This window comes from Myotis yumanensis, unplaced genomic scaffold, assembly GCF_028538775.1.
Source record: "Myotis yumanensis isolate MYYU_CA2020_CCGP unplaced genomic scaffold, mMyoYum1.0.hap1 SCAF_1, whole genome shotgun sequence".
NCBI lineage: Eukaryota > Metazoa > Chordata > Mammalia > Chiroptera > Vespertilionidae > Myotis > Myotis yumanensis.
In genome coordinates, this window is record NW_027223752.1 from 13,360,759 (window position 1) to 13,375,086 (window position 14,328).

The 14,328-nt window shown below is 47.8% G+C and overlaps 1 protein-coding gene and 1 non-coding gene across 4 annotated transcripts in view; one reads left to right on the forward strand and one right to left on the reverse strand.

The window, feature by feature from the left end:
- LOC139009879 (echinoderm microtubule-associated protein-like 1) overlaps window positions 1–7,349 on the forward strand; it is a 142,813-nt gene extending 135,464 nt beyond the window's left edge. For all 3 annotated transcript variants that reach the window (XM_070414005.1, XM_070413997.1, XM_070414012.1), the window contains 5 exons: window positions 3,191–3,288; window positions 3,384–3,471; window positions 4,762–4,857; window positions 6,296–6,426; window positions 6,973–7,349. In XM_070414005.1, coding sequence (XP_070270106.1) covers window positions 3,191–3,288; window positions 3,384–3,471; window positions 4,762–4,857; window positions 6,296–6,426; window positions 6,973–7,098 — 539 coding nt within the window. In that variant the 3' untranslated portion in view covers window positions 7,099–7,349. The remainder of the gene's footprint in view (window positions 1–3,190; window positions 3,289–3,383; window positions 3,472–4,761; window positions 4,858–6,295; window positions 6,427–6,972) is intronic.
- On the reverse strand, window positions 1,730–1,838 carry LOC139001460 (small nucleolar RNA SNORD67). Its single transcript, XR_011470027.1, has one exon. It is a non-coding gene; the product is annotated as a small nucleolar RNA SNORD67 (small nucleolar RNA).
- Window positions 7,350–14,328: the final 6,979 nt, after the last annotated feature.

Here is a 14,328-nt window from a genome sequence, read left to right on the forward strand (position 1 = left end):
ACAGTCCCACCAACGCTGTGTCAGGGGTCTAGTTTCTCCACATCCTCACCAACACCTGCCATAGTCTGTCTTTTTCAGTAGAGCCCTCGTCATAGAGGTGTAGTGGTTTCTCAGGTGGTTTTAAGTTACATTTCCATAAAGACTGTCGGAGAGGTTAAGCATCTCTTCATGTATCTACCAGTCATTTCTGTATCTTCTTTGATGAACTCTCTACCCAAATATTTTGCCCATTTTTAATTGGGTTGCTTATCTTACTACTGAGTTGTAAGAACTCTTTCTATATTCTGTGAGTTCTTTATCAGCTATATGATTTGCAAATGTTTTCTCTCAGTGTATGGCTTGTCTTTTCATTTTCTTAATGGGGTCTAAAAAAGCAGATGCTTTAATTTTGATGAAGTCCAGTTTATCCATTTTATTCTTTTATGGATCTTGCTTATGGTGTCATAGTCAAAAGTCACAAAGATTTTCTCCTATGCTTACTTTTAGAAAGGTTATTGTTTTAGCCATTATATGTAGGTCTATGATCCATTTTTGAGTTAATGCTTGTGTATGGTGAGAGGTAAGTCTAAGTTTATTTATTCTGCATGAAGATATTCAGTTGTCCCAGCACCATTTGTGGAAAATACAATTCTATCCCTATTGGATTATCTTGACACTTTTGTCAAAAGTCCATTAACATGCCCTAGCCGATTTGGCTCAGTGGATAGAGTGTCAGCCCGCAGACTGAAGAGTCCTGGGTTCAATTCTGGTCAAGGGCACATATTCGGGTTGCTGGCTCGATCCCATGTGGGAGGCACCTAATTGATGTGTCTCTCTCACATCGATGTTTCTCTCTCTGTGTCTCTCTCCCTCCCTTCCACTCTCTCTAAAAAACAATGGAAAATATCCTCAGGTGAGGATTAACAACAACAACAGAAAATCCATTAGCAATAAATATAAAGGTTAATTTCAAGATTCTCAGTTCTATTCATTCATTTATATATCTATCCATATACCAATACCACACAATTTTGATTATTGTACTTTTGCAGTAATTTTTAAAATTGAATAGTGTAATTATTCCAATTCTGTTCTTTTTCAAAATTGTTTTACTTATTTTAGGTCCTTATCATGTCTATGTAAATTTTAGAATCAACTTGTCAAGTTCTAATTTTAAAATCTACCGGGATTGTAATATGTTGAACTTATAGATCAGTGGTTCTCAACCTTCTGGCCCTTTAAATACAGCTCCTCATGTTGTGACCCAACCATAAAATTATTTTCGTTGCTACTTCATAACTGTAATGTTGCTACTGTTATGAGTCATAATGTAAATATCTGCTATGCAGGATGGTCTTAGGCGACTCCTGTGAAAGGGTCGTTCGACCGCCAAAGGGGTCACGACCCACAGGTTGAGAACCGCTGTTATAGATCAATATGGGGAGAATTGCTATCTTTACAAGATTGAGTCTTATAATCCTCGAACTTAGAATGTCTCTCCATTTATTTAGATCTTCAATTTTTATCAGCAATGTTTTACAGTTCTCAGTGCACAAGTCTTATACTTCTGTTGTCAAATTTGTTCCCAAGTTGCTTTTTATGCCATTGTGAATGAAGTTGTTTTTTCTTTTGTTTTCAAAATGTAGTTTGCTAGTACAGAGAAATAAATTTTTTTTGCACATGGATCTTATATCTGTGACCTTTCTAAGCTCTTATTAGTTTTAGTAGGTTTCTTTGTGTGTAAAATTCTTGGGATTTTTTTTTTCCTGTGCACTTGATTTTGTCACCAGGGTGGTACTGAGTAGTGCCTGTATCACCTGATACTTGGCTCCACCAGTGTGCAACTCATCACTCTCGGGATTTTCTTCATACAGGAGCATGTCATCTGCAAACAACGACAGTTTTACTCATCTTTTTTAATCTGGGTGCCTTTATTGTTTTCCTTATTGCATTTGCTAGAACCTCCAATGTGATGATGAACAGAAATGGTAAAATGGGTCCTAGCCTTGCTCCCAGTCTTAGGGTGAAACAGTCATTTATTGTTAAATATCATGAGGAAGTTCCCTTCCATTCCCAATCTGGTTGGTTTTTATTATGAATGGGTGTTAGAATTTACCAAATGATTTTTCTGTATCTATCAAGATGATCATGTAGTTTTTGTCATTTTATTAATATGGTGCATTACATTAATTTCAGATGTTAAGCCATCTTTGCATTCCTGGGATAAATCTCACGTGGTCATGGTATCTAATCCTTTTTATATTTTGCTGGATTCTGTTTAATCTTCTGTTAAGGATTTTTACATCCATGTTTATGAAGGATATTGGTCTGAAGTTATCTGGTGATGGTTTTGTCTGGCTTCGTTATGAGACTGCTATTGGCCTATAGGGAAACTTGGAAAATGTTTCTTCTTTGTTCATTTTCTGAAAGAGTTTATAAAGGTTTGATGTTATTTCTTTATTAAATATTTGATAGAATTCATGTGAATTCAGTGAGCTATCAGGGCTTTTCTTTGTAGGAAGGTTTTTAATTTCTAATTCAATTTCTCAGCTTCTTATAAATCTATTCAAATGTTTTGTTTTTTCTTAAGTCAGTTTTGGTGATTTTTCCATTACATCTAAGTTGTCTAATTTATTGGCATAAAGTTGTTCATAACATTGGTTTTTAATCCTTTTTCATTTTTCTGAAGTTGGTAGTGAAGTCTCTTCTTTCATTCTTGAATCTGGTAACTTTTTTCTCTCCTTTTTTTCTTGGTCAACCTAGTTACAGATTTGTCAACTTTGCTTATCTTTTCAATAATCAGGCAGAGGGGGGCAGTGTGCACAGAGATGAGGCGGGAAGGGCCTTCCTGGCTGGGTCTGCCTCAGGGGGATGATGTGTTTAGAGGCCTAAGAGAACCTGCAGCTCAGTGAGCAGTGAGTGGTTACATCCTGGAGGGCCTTGTGGCCCCACTTATAAACTGAGCCTCAGTCCCTCCCCCTCCGCTTCTGAGCCGGAAAAGGGTGTTATAAGGAGAGGAACTGGCCAGGTGCGATTTCCAAAAGGTAGTTCTAGAAGTGGGAGAGGAGTCATTCAAGTGCACATTTTCTTTTTGAAATAACTCATTAATCTGGCTGTTTTCTAAATCTGTGATGGCACCTAGCATTACCCCTTATAATTGATCAAGTGTTTATTTTTAATAATTGAATTATAATCTGCCATATCTTTGTAGACGGGAATTTCTTAGCAATAGGCTCCCATGACAACTGTATCTATATCTACGGAGTCAGTGACAATGGGCGGAAGTACACGCGAGTTGGCAAATGCTCGGTAAGCCCGCGATTTCTCATGCCCGTGTCGGGGGTCATTACTGTTGGTCAGGAGCTCATCAGACAAGGGAACCTCATAGGCTGTGTTTCTCGCAGGGTCATTCCAGCTTCATTACTCACCTAGACTGGTCTGTAAACTCACAGTTCCTCGTGTCAAATTCTGGAGACTACGAAATCCTTTACTGTGAGTAGCACCCAGGGTTACGTTTCCTCTGAGATCAATGCTGGCCTCCTGCCAAACCCGCTTCCCCTACACCTCGGGCCTCGGCTCTGTCCTCTGTGAAACAGAAGGTGGGCTGGGCCCCTCGCAAGTCCTTCCCAATACTGAGACGCCTGAGACCGGGCCGACCACAGTCCTCTCGAGAAGATAAGGGCCCCGGGAAGGAGAAGGCCAGGCTCTGCAGAGAGAAGCCGGAGGGGGCAGCTGTGGCAGAGGCAGACCATGAAGGCTCTCCCACCTGGGTGACAGCAGCCCCCTGGGACCCCTCCTCCTCTCCCAACCCCTCTGGCCAGTGTCTGTGCCCAGGCAGGACCTGGGAGTGGTGAGGGTCATAATGGCTGGCACTTACTGAGCACATGGTGCATGCCGTGCTCTGCTTCTGCGAACACTTGCCAAGCACCTGCCGCATGCCCAGCTCTGGCTAAACACAAGGGGGCACTAAAAAGTGTGCTGCTCTGACCTCCATCTCCTCCATGAGCCGCAGCACTTTCAGGCTCATCCCCTTTTGTAGACAAGGAAATCGGGGCCCAGACACGAGGCCATAGGCGTCAAGGCCAGCGGGGGGAGGGGAAGGGGGGTGATCACCCAGTTGTTGAAGAGCCCGGACAGGCAGGGCAGCTGGAGGTGGAGGGAAGGAGAAGATACCTGGGCCAGGACAGTGCCCCCTCCAGCAGGGCAGGCAGCCAGGGGCAGCCCTCCGCCCTCTCCAAGGTCCTGCCTTGTGCAGGGCAGAAACGGGGAAAGGTTTTCAGGGACAGGCCCTGGGTCTACTCTTCTCAGACACAGTCTCACACTTCACTAGTAAGAGCTCATTTGGGGAACAAACCAGTCACCTGGGAGGCCATAGGTACTTGGTCGACTGGTTTTCATAAGCTTGGGGTTAAAAGGATTGGTGTGTGTGTGTGTGTGTGCGCGCGCGCGCACATTTGTATGTGGGGAGGGGGAGAGATAGGGAGCTCAAGTTGTGTTCAGGGCTCCAGGGGGCACAGGAGCAGGTGGAGGCCTAGGAGCCAGAGGATGGTCAAAGAGAGGAGAAGCCAGACTCGGGGAAACAGATCCAGGGAGGGAGGTGGGAAGCCAGCGAGGAAGAGGTGGGCCCCTCGCAGGCCCCGGGCTGGGCTCAGTGCCGGCCAGGAGTGCGATTCTCCTGGGCTGGGAGGTGGATCCGGTCCCTTTCCTGAGGGCCCTGCCACACCCCAGAAGGAAAGGAGGCTTTTGCTCAGGTGTCACCACACCTGCGTTTGCTTTTGCCAGGGGTTCCCTCCGCATGCAAGCAAGTCGTCAGTGTGGAAACTACAAGAGACATCGAGTGGGCTACATACACCTGCACTTTGGGATTCCACGTCTTTGGTAAGTTTCCGCAGCTTTCACGCGGCTCAGATGTAAGTGTGTCCACTTTCAGAATACTCCCCTAACCGTCAGGAAGGCTCGGAGTCGCCAGTTTCGTCAGCACGCTGAGCCGCTCTGTGAGCCCGCAGGACCCAGTCCCTGCAGCTCCGGGAGGGCCGGGCGAGAGGAGCCAGGACATGGTGTCCACCCTTTCCCTGTGTGTGAAGGTTGTGCCCGAGTTCCTGGGTAGATGAGCAGACGGCACTCAGTCAATTCACTCGTCCTTTGTTAGTTATTACTCTACCTTCTTGGTCCTTAAACTCGAATTTTCACTTATAAGTTCAGATTAGGAATATATTCCTAAATGATCTAAATTAAATTGCCACAATACAGTATTTATAACCTCTTTTTGCAAGACTATAGGTCAGTCATTTGGTGAGAATTTCACAAATCTCCTTAGAGCTGGCATTTTACCATTTTCTGGTATTAAAAGCAAGGATCCCCGGGTTTACTGCGGAACTTCCAGCTGAGAAACTGATGCACACACAGCTCTCTCAGAGCCGAAGTGACTGGGACCAAAGGGGTTTCCTGGAGCAATGGTCAGGAGACACCACCCAGACCAGGCTTCCAGCCCGCCAGAGCCAGAGCTGCTGCCTCCCCCGGCCCACGGCAGGCAGACACGACACCTGCCCGGTGTCAGCAAGCAGCAGCCACGAAGAGCTGACCCCAGGAACTGCTGAAAGACACACTCAGACTCAGGGTTAAAAAGTTCTTGGGAGAAACTTTCACATATAAAGAGTTCCCTGGCCCTAACCAGTTTGGCTCAGTGGATAGAGCGTCGGCCTGCGGACTGAAAGGTCCCAGGTTCAATTCCGGTCAAGGGCATGTACCTCATGTGTGGGCACATCCCCAACAGGGGGTGTGCAGGAGTCAGCTGATCGGTTTCTCTCTCATCGGTGTTTCTAACTCTCTATCCCTCTCCCTTCCTCTCTGTAAAAAATCAATTAAAAAAGTATTTAAAAAAATATTTAAAGAGTTGCCTGGAAAAAAGAACAGTTAGGAAACTGCCTGCGTGAGGACTGGTCAGCTTCCCATCAAACACTTGGGGACAAAAGAAAGGCGCTGTGTCCAGAAGCAGGGTTTCTGGCGCACTTTGTGCTGTCTTGTCAGGAAGCCCCCTCCCCAAAAAAAAGGGGCCCCCAAAAGGTAGGAGCCCAGCAAGCCTGTTGTTGCTCCTGCCCTGCCATAGAGCAGGGCTGAGCCTTAAAGGGGTTCCTGAGAGGCCTGGAGTGAGCCGCTCACGGGAACAGGGAGAGGCCGGAACCAGACAGAGCGCTCTCTTGGCTCTGGTCTAAGCCCGGGACGTGAGCGATTTTACTCTGGTGAGAGTTTAAAGCAGTCCCCACGCAGTGGCCAGTGTTTCTGGTATTTCCCATGCTGTCTGTGGTCTTCGTTTTAGGAGTGTGGCCCGAAGGCTCGGACGGGACCGACATCAATGCCGTCTGTCGGGCCCACGAGAAGAAAGTCCTGTCGACGGGCGATGACTTCGGCAAAGTGCACCTCTTCTCTTACCCTTGTTCGCAGTTCAGGGTAAGGACCGGTCTTCACAAACCTCACCCCTCGTGGGATGCGCTTGGCATTTACATAGAAAGGCCCATGAGTGCATGCCACCCATCACAGGTGCAGACCTGGCCCTGTCACCGCTGCCCTTGAGCACTTCAGGGGCTCCCGCTGCCCTCCAGGAAGCCCTTAGACCTGGCTCTGCTACCTCTGTGGCTTCATGGGGGGTCCCACTCCTCTCCCCTCCACCACAGCCCCTCTGCTGCAGCCCTGCTGTGCTGAGCCAGCACTTCTGCCCAGCTCGCCCCTCCTGGCCCTTCCCCCTTCCCTGACCCTCCTTCAGAAGGACACGCCTCACCCTCCACCGCTGGCATCTCTGGGGTTGAATGTGTCCACCCAGGACAGTCCCTTGCCCCTGTCTGTCCCCCAGTGGTTGTGTCTGGGTCCCGCCCACGGCGCAAAGGAACACAGCCCAGTGAGGGGAGATGGAGGAATGCGGGAACGCGCGCAGAATTCCCACACCGTCGGCTCCAGATCGTGCACCTTGCGTTGAGCTCCCTCCTGTCTTCTTCCCAGGCCCCCAGCCACGTGTACAGTGGGCACAGCAGTCATGTCACCAACGTTGACTTCCTCTGTGATGACAGCCACCTCATCTCCACGGGCGGCAAAGACACCAGCATCATGCAGTGGCGGGTCATTTAGTGCCGGCGGGGACCCGGGAGCAGCACAGGCCCCAAGGCACAGACTCGGTTACTCGGTCACTGTGATTTCTGTTTTGTTTGAAAAGTTCTCACAAACCTCAGGAAAACCACTCCCTGTACCGGTTACCTTAGCGTAGTGGATCAGTGAGCGCCACGTCGGATCAGCAGTTCAGGTTTCTCTGTTGTACAATATATAAAACACATGTAATGTAAAAAAAAAAAAAAAAAAAGCCAAGGTTTACAGCCCGGCGACATCAACAGGTTAACTGGTATATCCTTCCTACCTTTTCTATGAACTCTTCGAAACGGTCACAGAATGCCTTCAGATACTGTACGTAGGCTTGACTCGCTCACCATGGAGCCTGCGAGGCCGGGATTTATGAGAATGAGGTACTGAATCACGATCACTGTTGCTTAATTGGTCCTAAAGGGACACGCGGATTGAGTAGAGGGAAGAACCGACTGCACAGCTGAGTCAGGAAATGCAGCTATGACTTTCTTTGGTTCCATTGTCTACGGTTCCATTCAGTTCTCCCTCTGGGAGGCGGGTGGGAAGGGGGTTGATTAACAGTTCAGCCGGGGATACAGGCATTTCAGAGTTGCAGCTAGACTGCCCGCCGAGCCCAGTGCAGTCAGCCCTGACACCCTCGTGAATGGCGCCCCCTGTGGTCCCCGTCCACCTGCCCCATGAGTGGAGACATTTGGCCACCTTCCTCTGTATATTAATTGGCATGATATGGTATTGTACTTGTATAGGATTTTAGGGATTCAAAATAAATACGTAAGGCTAGGCTTTACTATTTTATGCTTATGGACATTGTATATTTGTATTTTAAGACCAAGTAGACCAAGTCAGAAAGATACCACAAACCTGCAGCAGGGAGTCTGGGAGGCTCCGCCAGGTACGCAAGGCAGCTTCTTTCCTGTCTTCTGTGCCTGGCCGGCTCGCTTGGCGATGACATGAGATTGCGTTCTGATGAGTAAAACGTAGGCGGCGTCCATTTGTCAAGAAGGCCTTATCCATTTCGATTGTGAGGTAGACTGAAATGTATTGTTTACATTGAGGAATGTATCTCAGATTTTAAAATAGAAGAGTAATAAGCAGACTTTAAAAACAAATATTAAGGTTTTTACTTGTTCTAGGCAAGTAAATGTTGAGCTGTCTGGACTCAGCCCTGGCTGTCCTGCCAGCCGATTGGTCACGACACTGCGAAGCGTTGTGATGACAGACAGCTCCCGGCTGCTGCGGACAGGGCGCCAGTGAACATGTGTTAAAGGTGAATCTGTTTGTATGTATCCTTATCAAATATATTCTGTAATGAAATAAAATCTGAAAAGTGGATTTCTTATTGACCTATAATCATGAAAGTATATAAATTAAAATATTTAAAATTAGCTATGATTCACACTATATTCTGTTTCATATATAGATATTTTACTCACCTGGAGGCTATAATTTGCATATGGTATATAAACATTCATCAGATTCACAAAATAATCATTTTCAAATGAGTAATTGAGGGAATAACCATATCAGGGAAGGAAACGGGAACCATTATCTATATATATAAAAGCCTAAGGAACTGTCCAACCATTTGACCAGTAGCTATGATATGCAATGACCACCAGGGGGCAGACGCTCCAACTGGTAAAGGAGGGAGCCCGATTCCTCGCAGAATCGGCCGTGGGTTAGGTTGCTGCTGGGGCACTGTCAGCCCCGAATCTGCTTCACCTGCACCCCAGACCCATTGGGGAATGTCAGAGGCCCAGTGTATGAATCTGTGCACCAGTGGGGTCCCTCAGCCTGGCCTGCACCCTCTCGCAATCTGGGACCCCTCGGGGGATGTTGGAGAGACAGTTTTAGCCCAATCCCCACAAGCCAGGCTGAGGACCCCACGAGTGCAGGAATCTGTGCACCGGGCCTCTAGTTTACTTATAAAAATCTATTTTTATTTCTGTATACTTCCACCATTTTTTAAGCTCAATAATAGAAAAGGGGTATTGTAAACCATTATTGCTGTCTTCCTACTTGCCTGCATTTAAATGAAATTCTTTAAACAGACCAGGATTAGCCTTGTGGGTACTCATTATTCACTCCCTCCCTCATTAGCATAACAAGCAATGGCCCTGGCCACTGGGGCAGGAGCCAGGCAGCATCCCAGAGCTCCGGCTGGGGGCACCCCAGGTTGCCCCATCCTCACATCAGTCATTGGGGGTCGTGGCATCAGGTGATAGGAAAGCATTTTCAGATATGCAGTTTGCAGCGATGGAAAAGGAGAGGATTGTCCCTGTTCTGGCACATTCCCTCCTCCGTGTCTCCTTCCCAGGCCGAGGCAACACCTGAACGGAGGATCAGCTGGGAGCAGAGGCTGGGAGGACACAGGTGCTCAGCACAGCCATTGGTGGGGGGGATGTGGGGTCCAGGAGGGCAGCCAAGCAGCTACCACAGTCTCACCTTCCCCCCGGTCCCCCAGTTGCTCTGCCAACCTCACAAAAGGATGTTTATCTGAACACCTTGTAGAATGGTGGAGCTGCAGGGGAACTTGGGGAAGTGTTTCCCAAAGTGTGTTCCTTGGAACACCATTCTACAGGGTGTTAATAAACCTTGTGTTTGATAGTTAAACAGGTTTGAGCAGGGCTTTTTTTTTTTTTTTTTTTTTTTGCGGGGAGGCGGGGGGATGGATCTTCTCAGAATTTGTGAGCTCACAGAGTTCCCAAAGCCTGACTACACAGCCTTTCCTCTCTGGGACCTCTCTGAAGGCAGAGTCTCCAGAAACACACGTTGGGGAACCTTTTCTTTAGCCCCTTCTTTCTGTAGATGTAGAAACTCAAGCCCTCAGAGAGCAAGGATTTGTCCTGGTGATCTTGGCAGGGGCAGCCCCTAGCCACCCTAGTTGGTTTCCTTTTATAAAATAAAGTTTACTTGACTTTTTAATGAAAAAGCCAACATACACCCATTCTGGCAGATTCAGAGGGAAGCCTGCTCGACCCCTACCACCCAGAAATAGCACCACTTCTTCCAGGCATCTCTCCCTGCATAGTTCTCCACACATACATTTTAGGTGTGTTTCCGTAGTTGACATATTGCATATACAATGCTTTATATCGCTTTTTTCTTATCACTTTATAAGCAATTTTTCCATGTCATTATAACCTCGTTATAAATGATTCCTGTTAGCGGCAAAACAGGCGGCTGTGATTAATATCATGGCTCCTTGTCCAGGCCTTTCACGGTGATGATAATGGCAAGAAAAATCATAAAGGCCACGCCCACTGGGGGCATTTGTCCTCGGCGTGCTCTCCCCAGGCTCTTCCCACCAGCGTTTAGGCAGCTCAACTCTTTCCCATTAAGAAGACCCTCCCTGTCTGTCGCTTAGCCCTCTGTGCTCTGCAGGCCTCTCTAAGGCCCAAATCCCTGTATTTGACTCGGCTTCCTTAGTTTCACCCCTGCTGTCCCCCGAGTGCCTCAGACTCATGCCCCAAACCACTGCGCCCACCTCTTCCCGCACATCTGCACTCCGTCCTCCCGAGTGCCCAGACCAGCACCGCGGGCATCCGTCTCGCCCTCTCTCTGTGCCTGACACATGGGGACTCCTCCATCCTCCCAGCAAGCCCGTGAGATGGCTTCTGACTGTGACCCTGAACTTCGAGGGGCCACACAACAAGGAAGTTGGATGGGAACCTATGGAGTCGGGTCCTGAGTTCTCACTAACCACAGCACCATTCTGCCTCCCCAACACTCACTGTCACCTGCATCTATGTAGGCTCTCCGCCCCCCCAACCCCCCCATCTGTGCTGCCTCCGCCCTGGCCGGCCGCCATCACAGCTGGCCTGGCTGCACGGGCCTCGCTGGCAGTGAGCGAGCTTTCGAAATATGTCCCTCTCGTGGTTAAAGCCTGCAGTGGCTCTCAGGGAGCACTCCTTCACGTGGCGCACAGGGCCTGTTTGATGGGCTGTGTCCCTGCAACACCGGCTCTGTTCCCGCTGCCAAGCTGTCTGTCCTGACACTAAGTCTGCTCTCTGCTACCACGCAGTCTTTCCACACGCTCTGTCCTAACACGCTTCCTTCCGTATTTCCTTGCCAGCCGCCACAACATGCATAGCCCAGCTGAGAAGTCGCTTCCTCCAGGAAGCCTTCCTTGAGTACCTAACCTTGAGTTCTGGTCCCTCTTTTGTATCCCTGCTCATTGTGCTTCCTTGATCACATTGAATTGTAAGCCTTGTGTAGCCCTCATACCCTTCAGCTCCCTGAGGCATGAATGCTCTGCCTCCCGCACTTTGCACAGGACCAGGTGTGGACAGGTGACCAGTAGGTGTTGAGTGGACGAGAATGAATGAATGAATGAATGAGATTCCTAAACCTCTGCCCTCAACCCTGAGTATTTTTTCCTGCTTCACTGTTTCACTTTTGCCCACAGCACTGCCAAGAACAGCTTTGTCCAGTGGGCTTTTTTTTCAGACAGAATGGAAGGGCAGGAGAAGGTAGGGAGAGAGAGAGAAACATCAGTGTGAGAGAGACACATCGATTGGTTGTCTCCCGCACACACCCAGCACCCCAATTGGGGCCAGGGATCAAAGCTGCAATCCTTCTGTCTGCTGACCAACCCACTGCCCAACCATCTAGGGCAGCGGTTCTCAACCTGTGGGTCGCGACCCCTTTGGGGGTCGAATGACCCTTCCACAGGGGTCGCCTAAGACCATTGGAAAACGCATATATAATTACATATTGTTTTTGTGATTAATCACTATGCTTTAATTACGTTCAATTTGTAACAATGAAATTGGGGGTCACCACAACATGAGGAACTGTATTAAAAGGTCACAGCATTAGGAAGGTTGAGAACCACTGATCTAGGGCAACTGTATAGCTCATTTATTTCATCTCTAAAGCAACGTGACTTACCTCTGCCGGGTCATTGTTATGATTAAATGAGTAAATGCACTTAGGGGTCATGCATACATTTTACCAGTATCTGTCAGGGTCCTGGTAGGAACCAGATAGCACATTTAACCAGGGTAGTCTGAGGAGGGCTTAATAACGGTCTACAGGTGTTTACAAAGGTGTGGGCAGAATTTAAGGATGAAGGACAAGGGATATTGCAATGCTGTGGGGCTACTCCCCCACTAAAGGAGTTTGGGGGGGGCAGTTGACAGAACCCAGAAAGGGGGTCTGCGTGGTGCCACCCCGCAGGAGCTGTGGCCCTCTTAGGAGGATACAGCTAGCCAGCGGGCCTTTTTTAAAGTTAGGTTTACTTCCTCAGGGCAAGTGGACGGGCTGAATTGAGCGCAAGATTATCTTTCTGCCCCCTGATACATTTTGCAAAAATAAATTCCAAAATTATGGTAGCAATTTGGGAGCCTTTTTCCTTTTTTAGCAAATGAATCCTTTTTTCCCTTTGTAAGTATCTTCCTGCCGGAAGCGGCTCGAAGCTATTTTTACCTCGCGGCTGTAAAGCTCATCACTCTCAGAGGAGAGTGGGGCGCCCTGCAGAAACTACCCGCCTCCCCAGCCCGTCAGCCCTGCGCACTAGCCTAGTTCTAGGTCATTGGGGAAAAGCAAGTTTAAATTATGTTCCAAATTAAGCAGTGGTTTTGTAAAAGGAGAAAAACTCACACATTATTAACGTCTTCAAAATTCTAACAGACCAGGAAGTCATCAAGGCAGAACCGAAGAACTGTGGCAGGTGAATGTTATCAAAAGATGAGAGGGGAAAGCAGCTTGGGGCCTGGGGCGTGGGTATCTGACTTTCAAACTTTGTTTTAGCAGCAAAAGCTTTCTTCAGATAAAATCGCACAGGATCCACTCGGTGATATGAGCGAGAATGCTGCTGCTCTGGCTGAAGAGTGGGGGTGGAGGTAACCACGAATACTCTCATCCTATGTTCGTTTCTCTCTCCCACCCACGACACTCCCCGGCCACCTCCGGCTGCCCCAGTGACACCAAAGTCTACCATGTAGAAGCCCAGCAAGGGCCACTCACTGAGTGGTGGCAGAGCAGGGCCACCTGCTGGGCTCCTGGCCTTGTTTACCTGCGGTCTTTGCCGAGAGCCTGCTTGGTGGTGCATAACATTTCTCCAAGTTGGTCCCGGAGCTGACTGGCTTCCCAAAGCTCACCATCCAGGGGTCCCAGCTATCAATCTGGTTTTAGGCAGCGATTTCCACCCGGTGTGCCACGACAGGCACACTGGTGTACCGCAAGAATGTTTTAAACATACAATAAACCTCTTTCCCCTAAGATTGTCAAATAAAGAATGACAACAGCCAGTACAACAATCGCTGTCCAGTTTGAATGAATCAAAAAATTATACTTATTTTTTTGTCAGATCGGCAAAAAAATATACTTTTTGGTGTGCCACAGAATTTTAGTAATTGGTTTAGGTGTGCGATGAGGTGAGAAATGTTGAAAATCATTGGTTTTAAGGTTCACTGCAATTTCTATTACCAGCATTTCTACCTATTTGTGTTTTTTAAAAATTATCCATTTCACATGGCTCCTCAAATGTATTGAGATAAAACTGCCGTGATATCCTCATAATTATATGTAGGTGACATGGCAAAGGGAAATTCAGGTAGAATTACATTCACAGCCAACCTCGTGGGCGTCAAGCAGCGTCTCACTGTAGTTTTGGTTTGCACTGCCCTGGTAGCCAATGATGCTGAGCATCTTGTTATGTGCTTGTGGGTCAGTGGCGTATCTTCTCTGAAGAAGTAGCTATTCAGGTCCTTTGTCCACTTCTGAGCTGGTTTACTTGTATTTGTATTATTGAGTTGTAAGAGTTCATTATATACTCTGGATTCCCTTTTCAGGTATATAATTTGCAAATATTTTCCCCCGTTCTGTGGTTTGTCTTTTCGCTTTAATGGTATTATTTCCAGCAAATGTGGTTTACATTGATGAAGTCCAATTTATCTGTTATTTCTTTAGTTGCTTTGGCTTTTGGTGTCATATCTGGGAAGCCTTTGCCACCTCAAAGTTATGAAGATTTCCACATGCAGGGTGGGCCAAAGTAGGATGACATCTATGAGTCCACAAAACCCAAAGTTTATTATTATTTATTAACTAGAGGCTTGGTGCACAAAATTCGTGCACTCAGGGGGTCCCTCAGCCCTGCCTGTGCCCTCTCACAGTCCAGGAGCCCTCGGGGGATGTCCAGGAGACATCCACAGCTGCACTCGCCGGTGGGAGCACACTGACCACCAGGGGGCAGCTCTTGCATTGAGCATCTGCCCC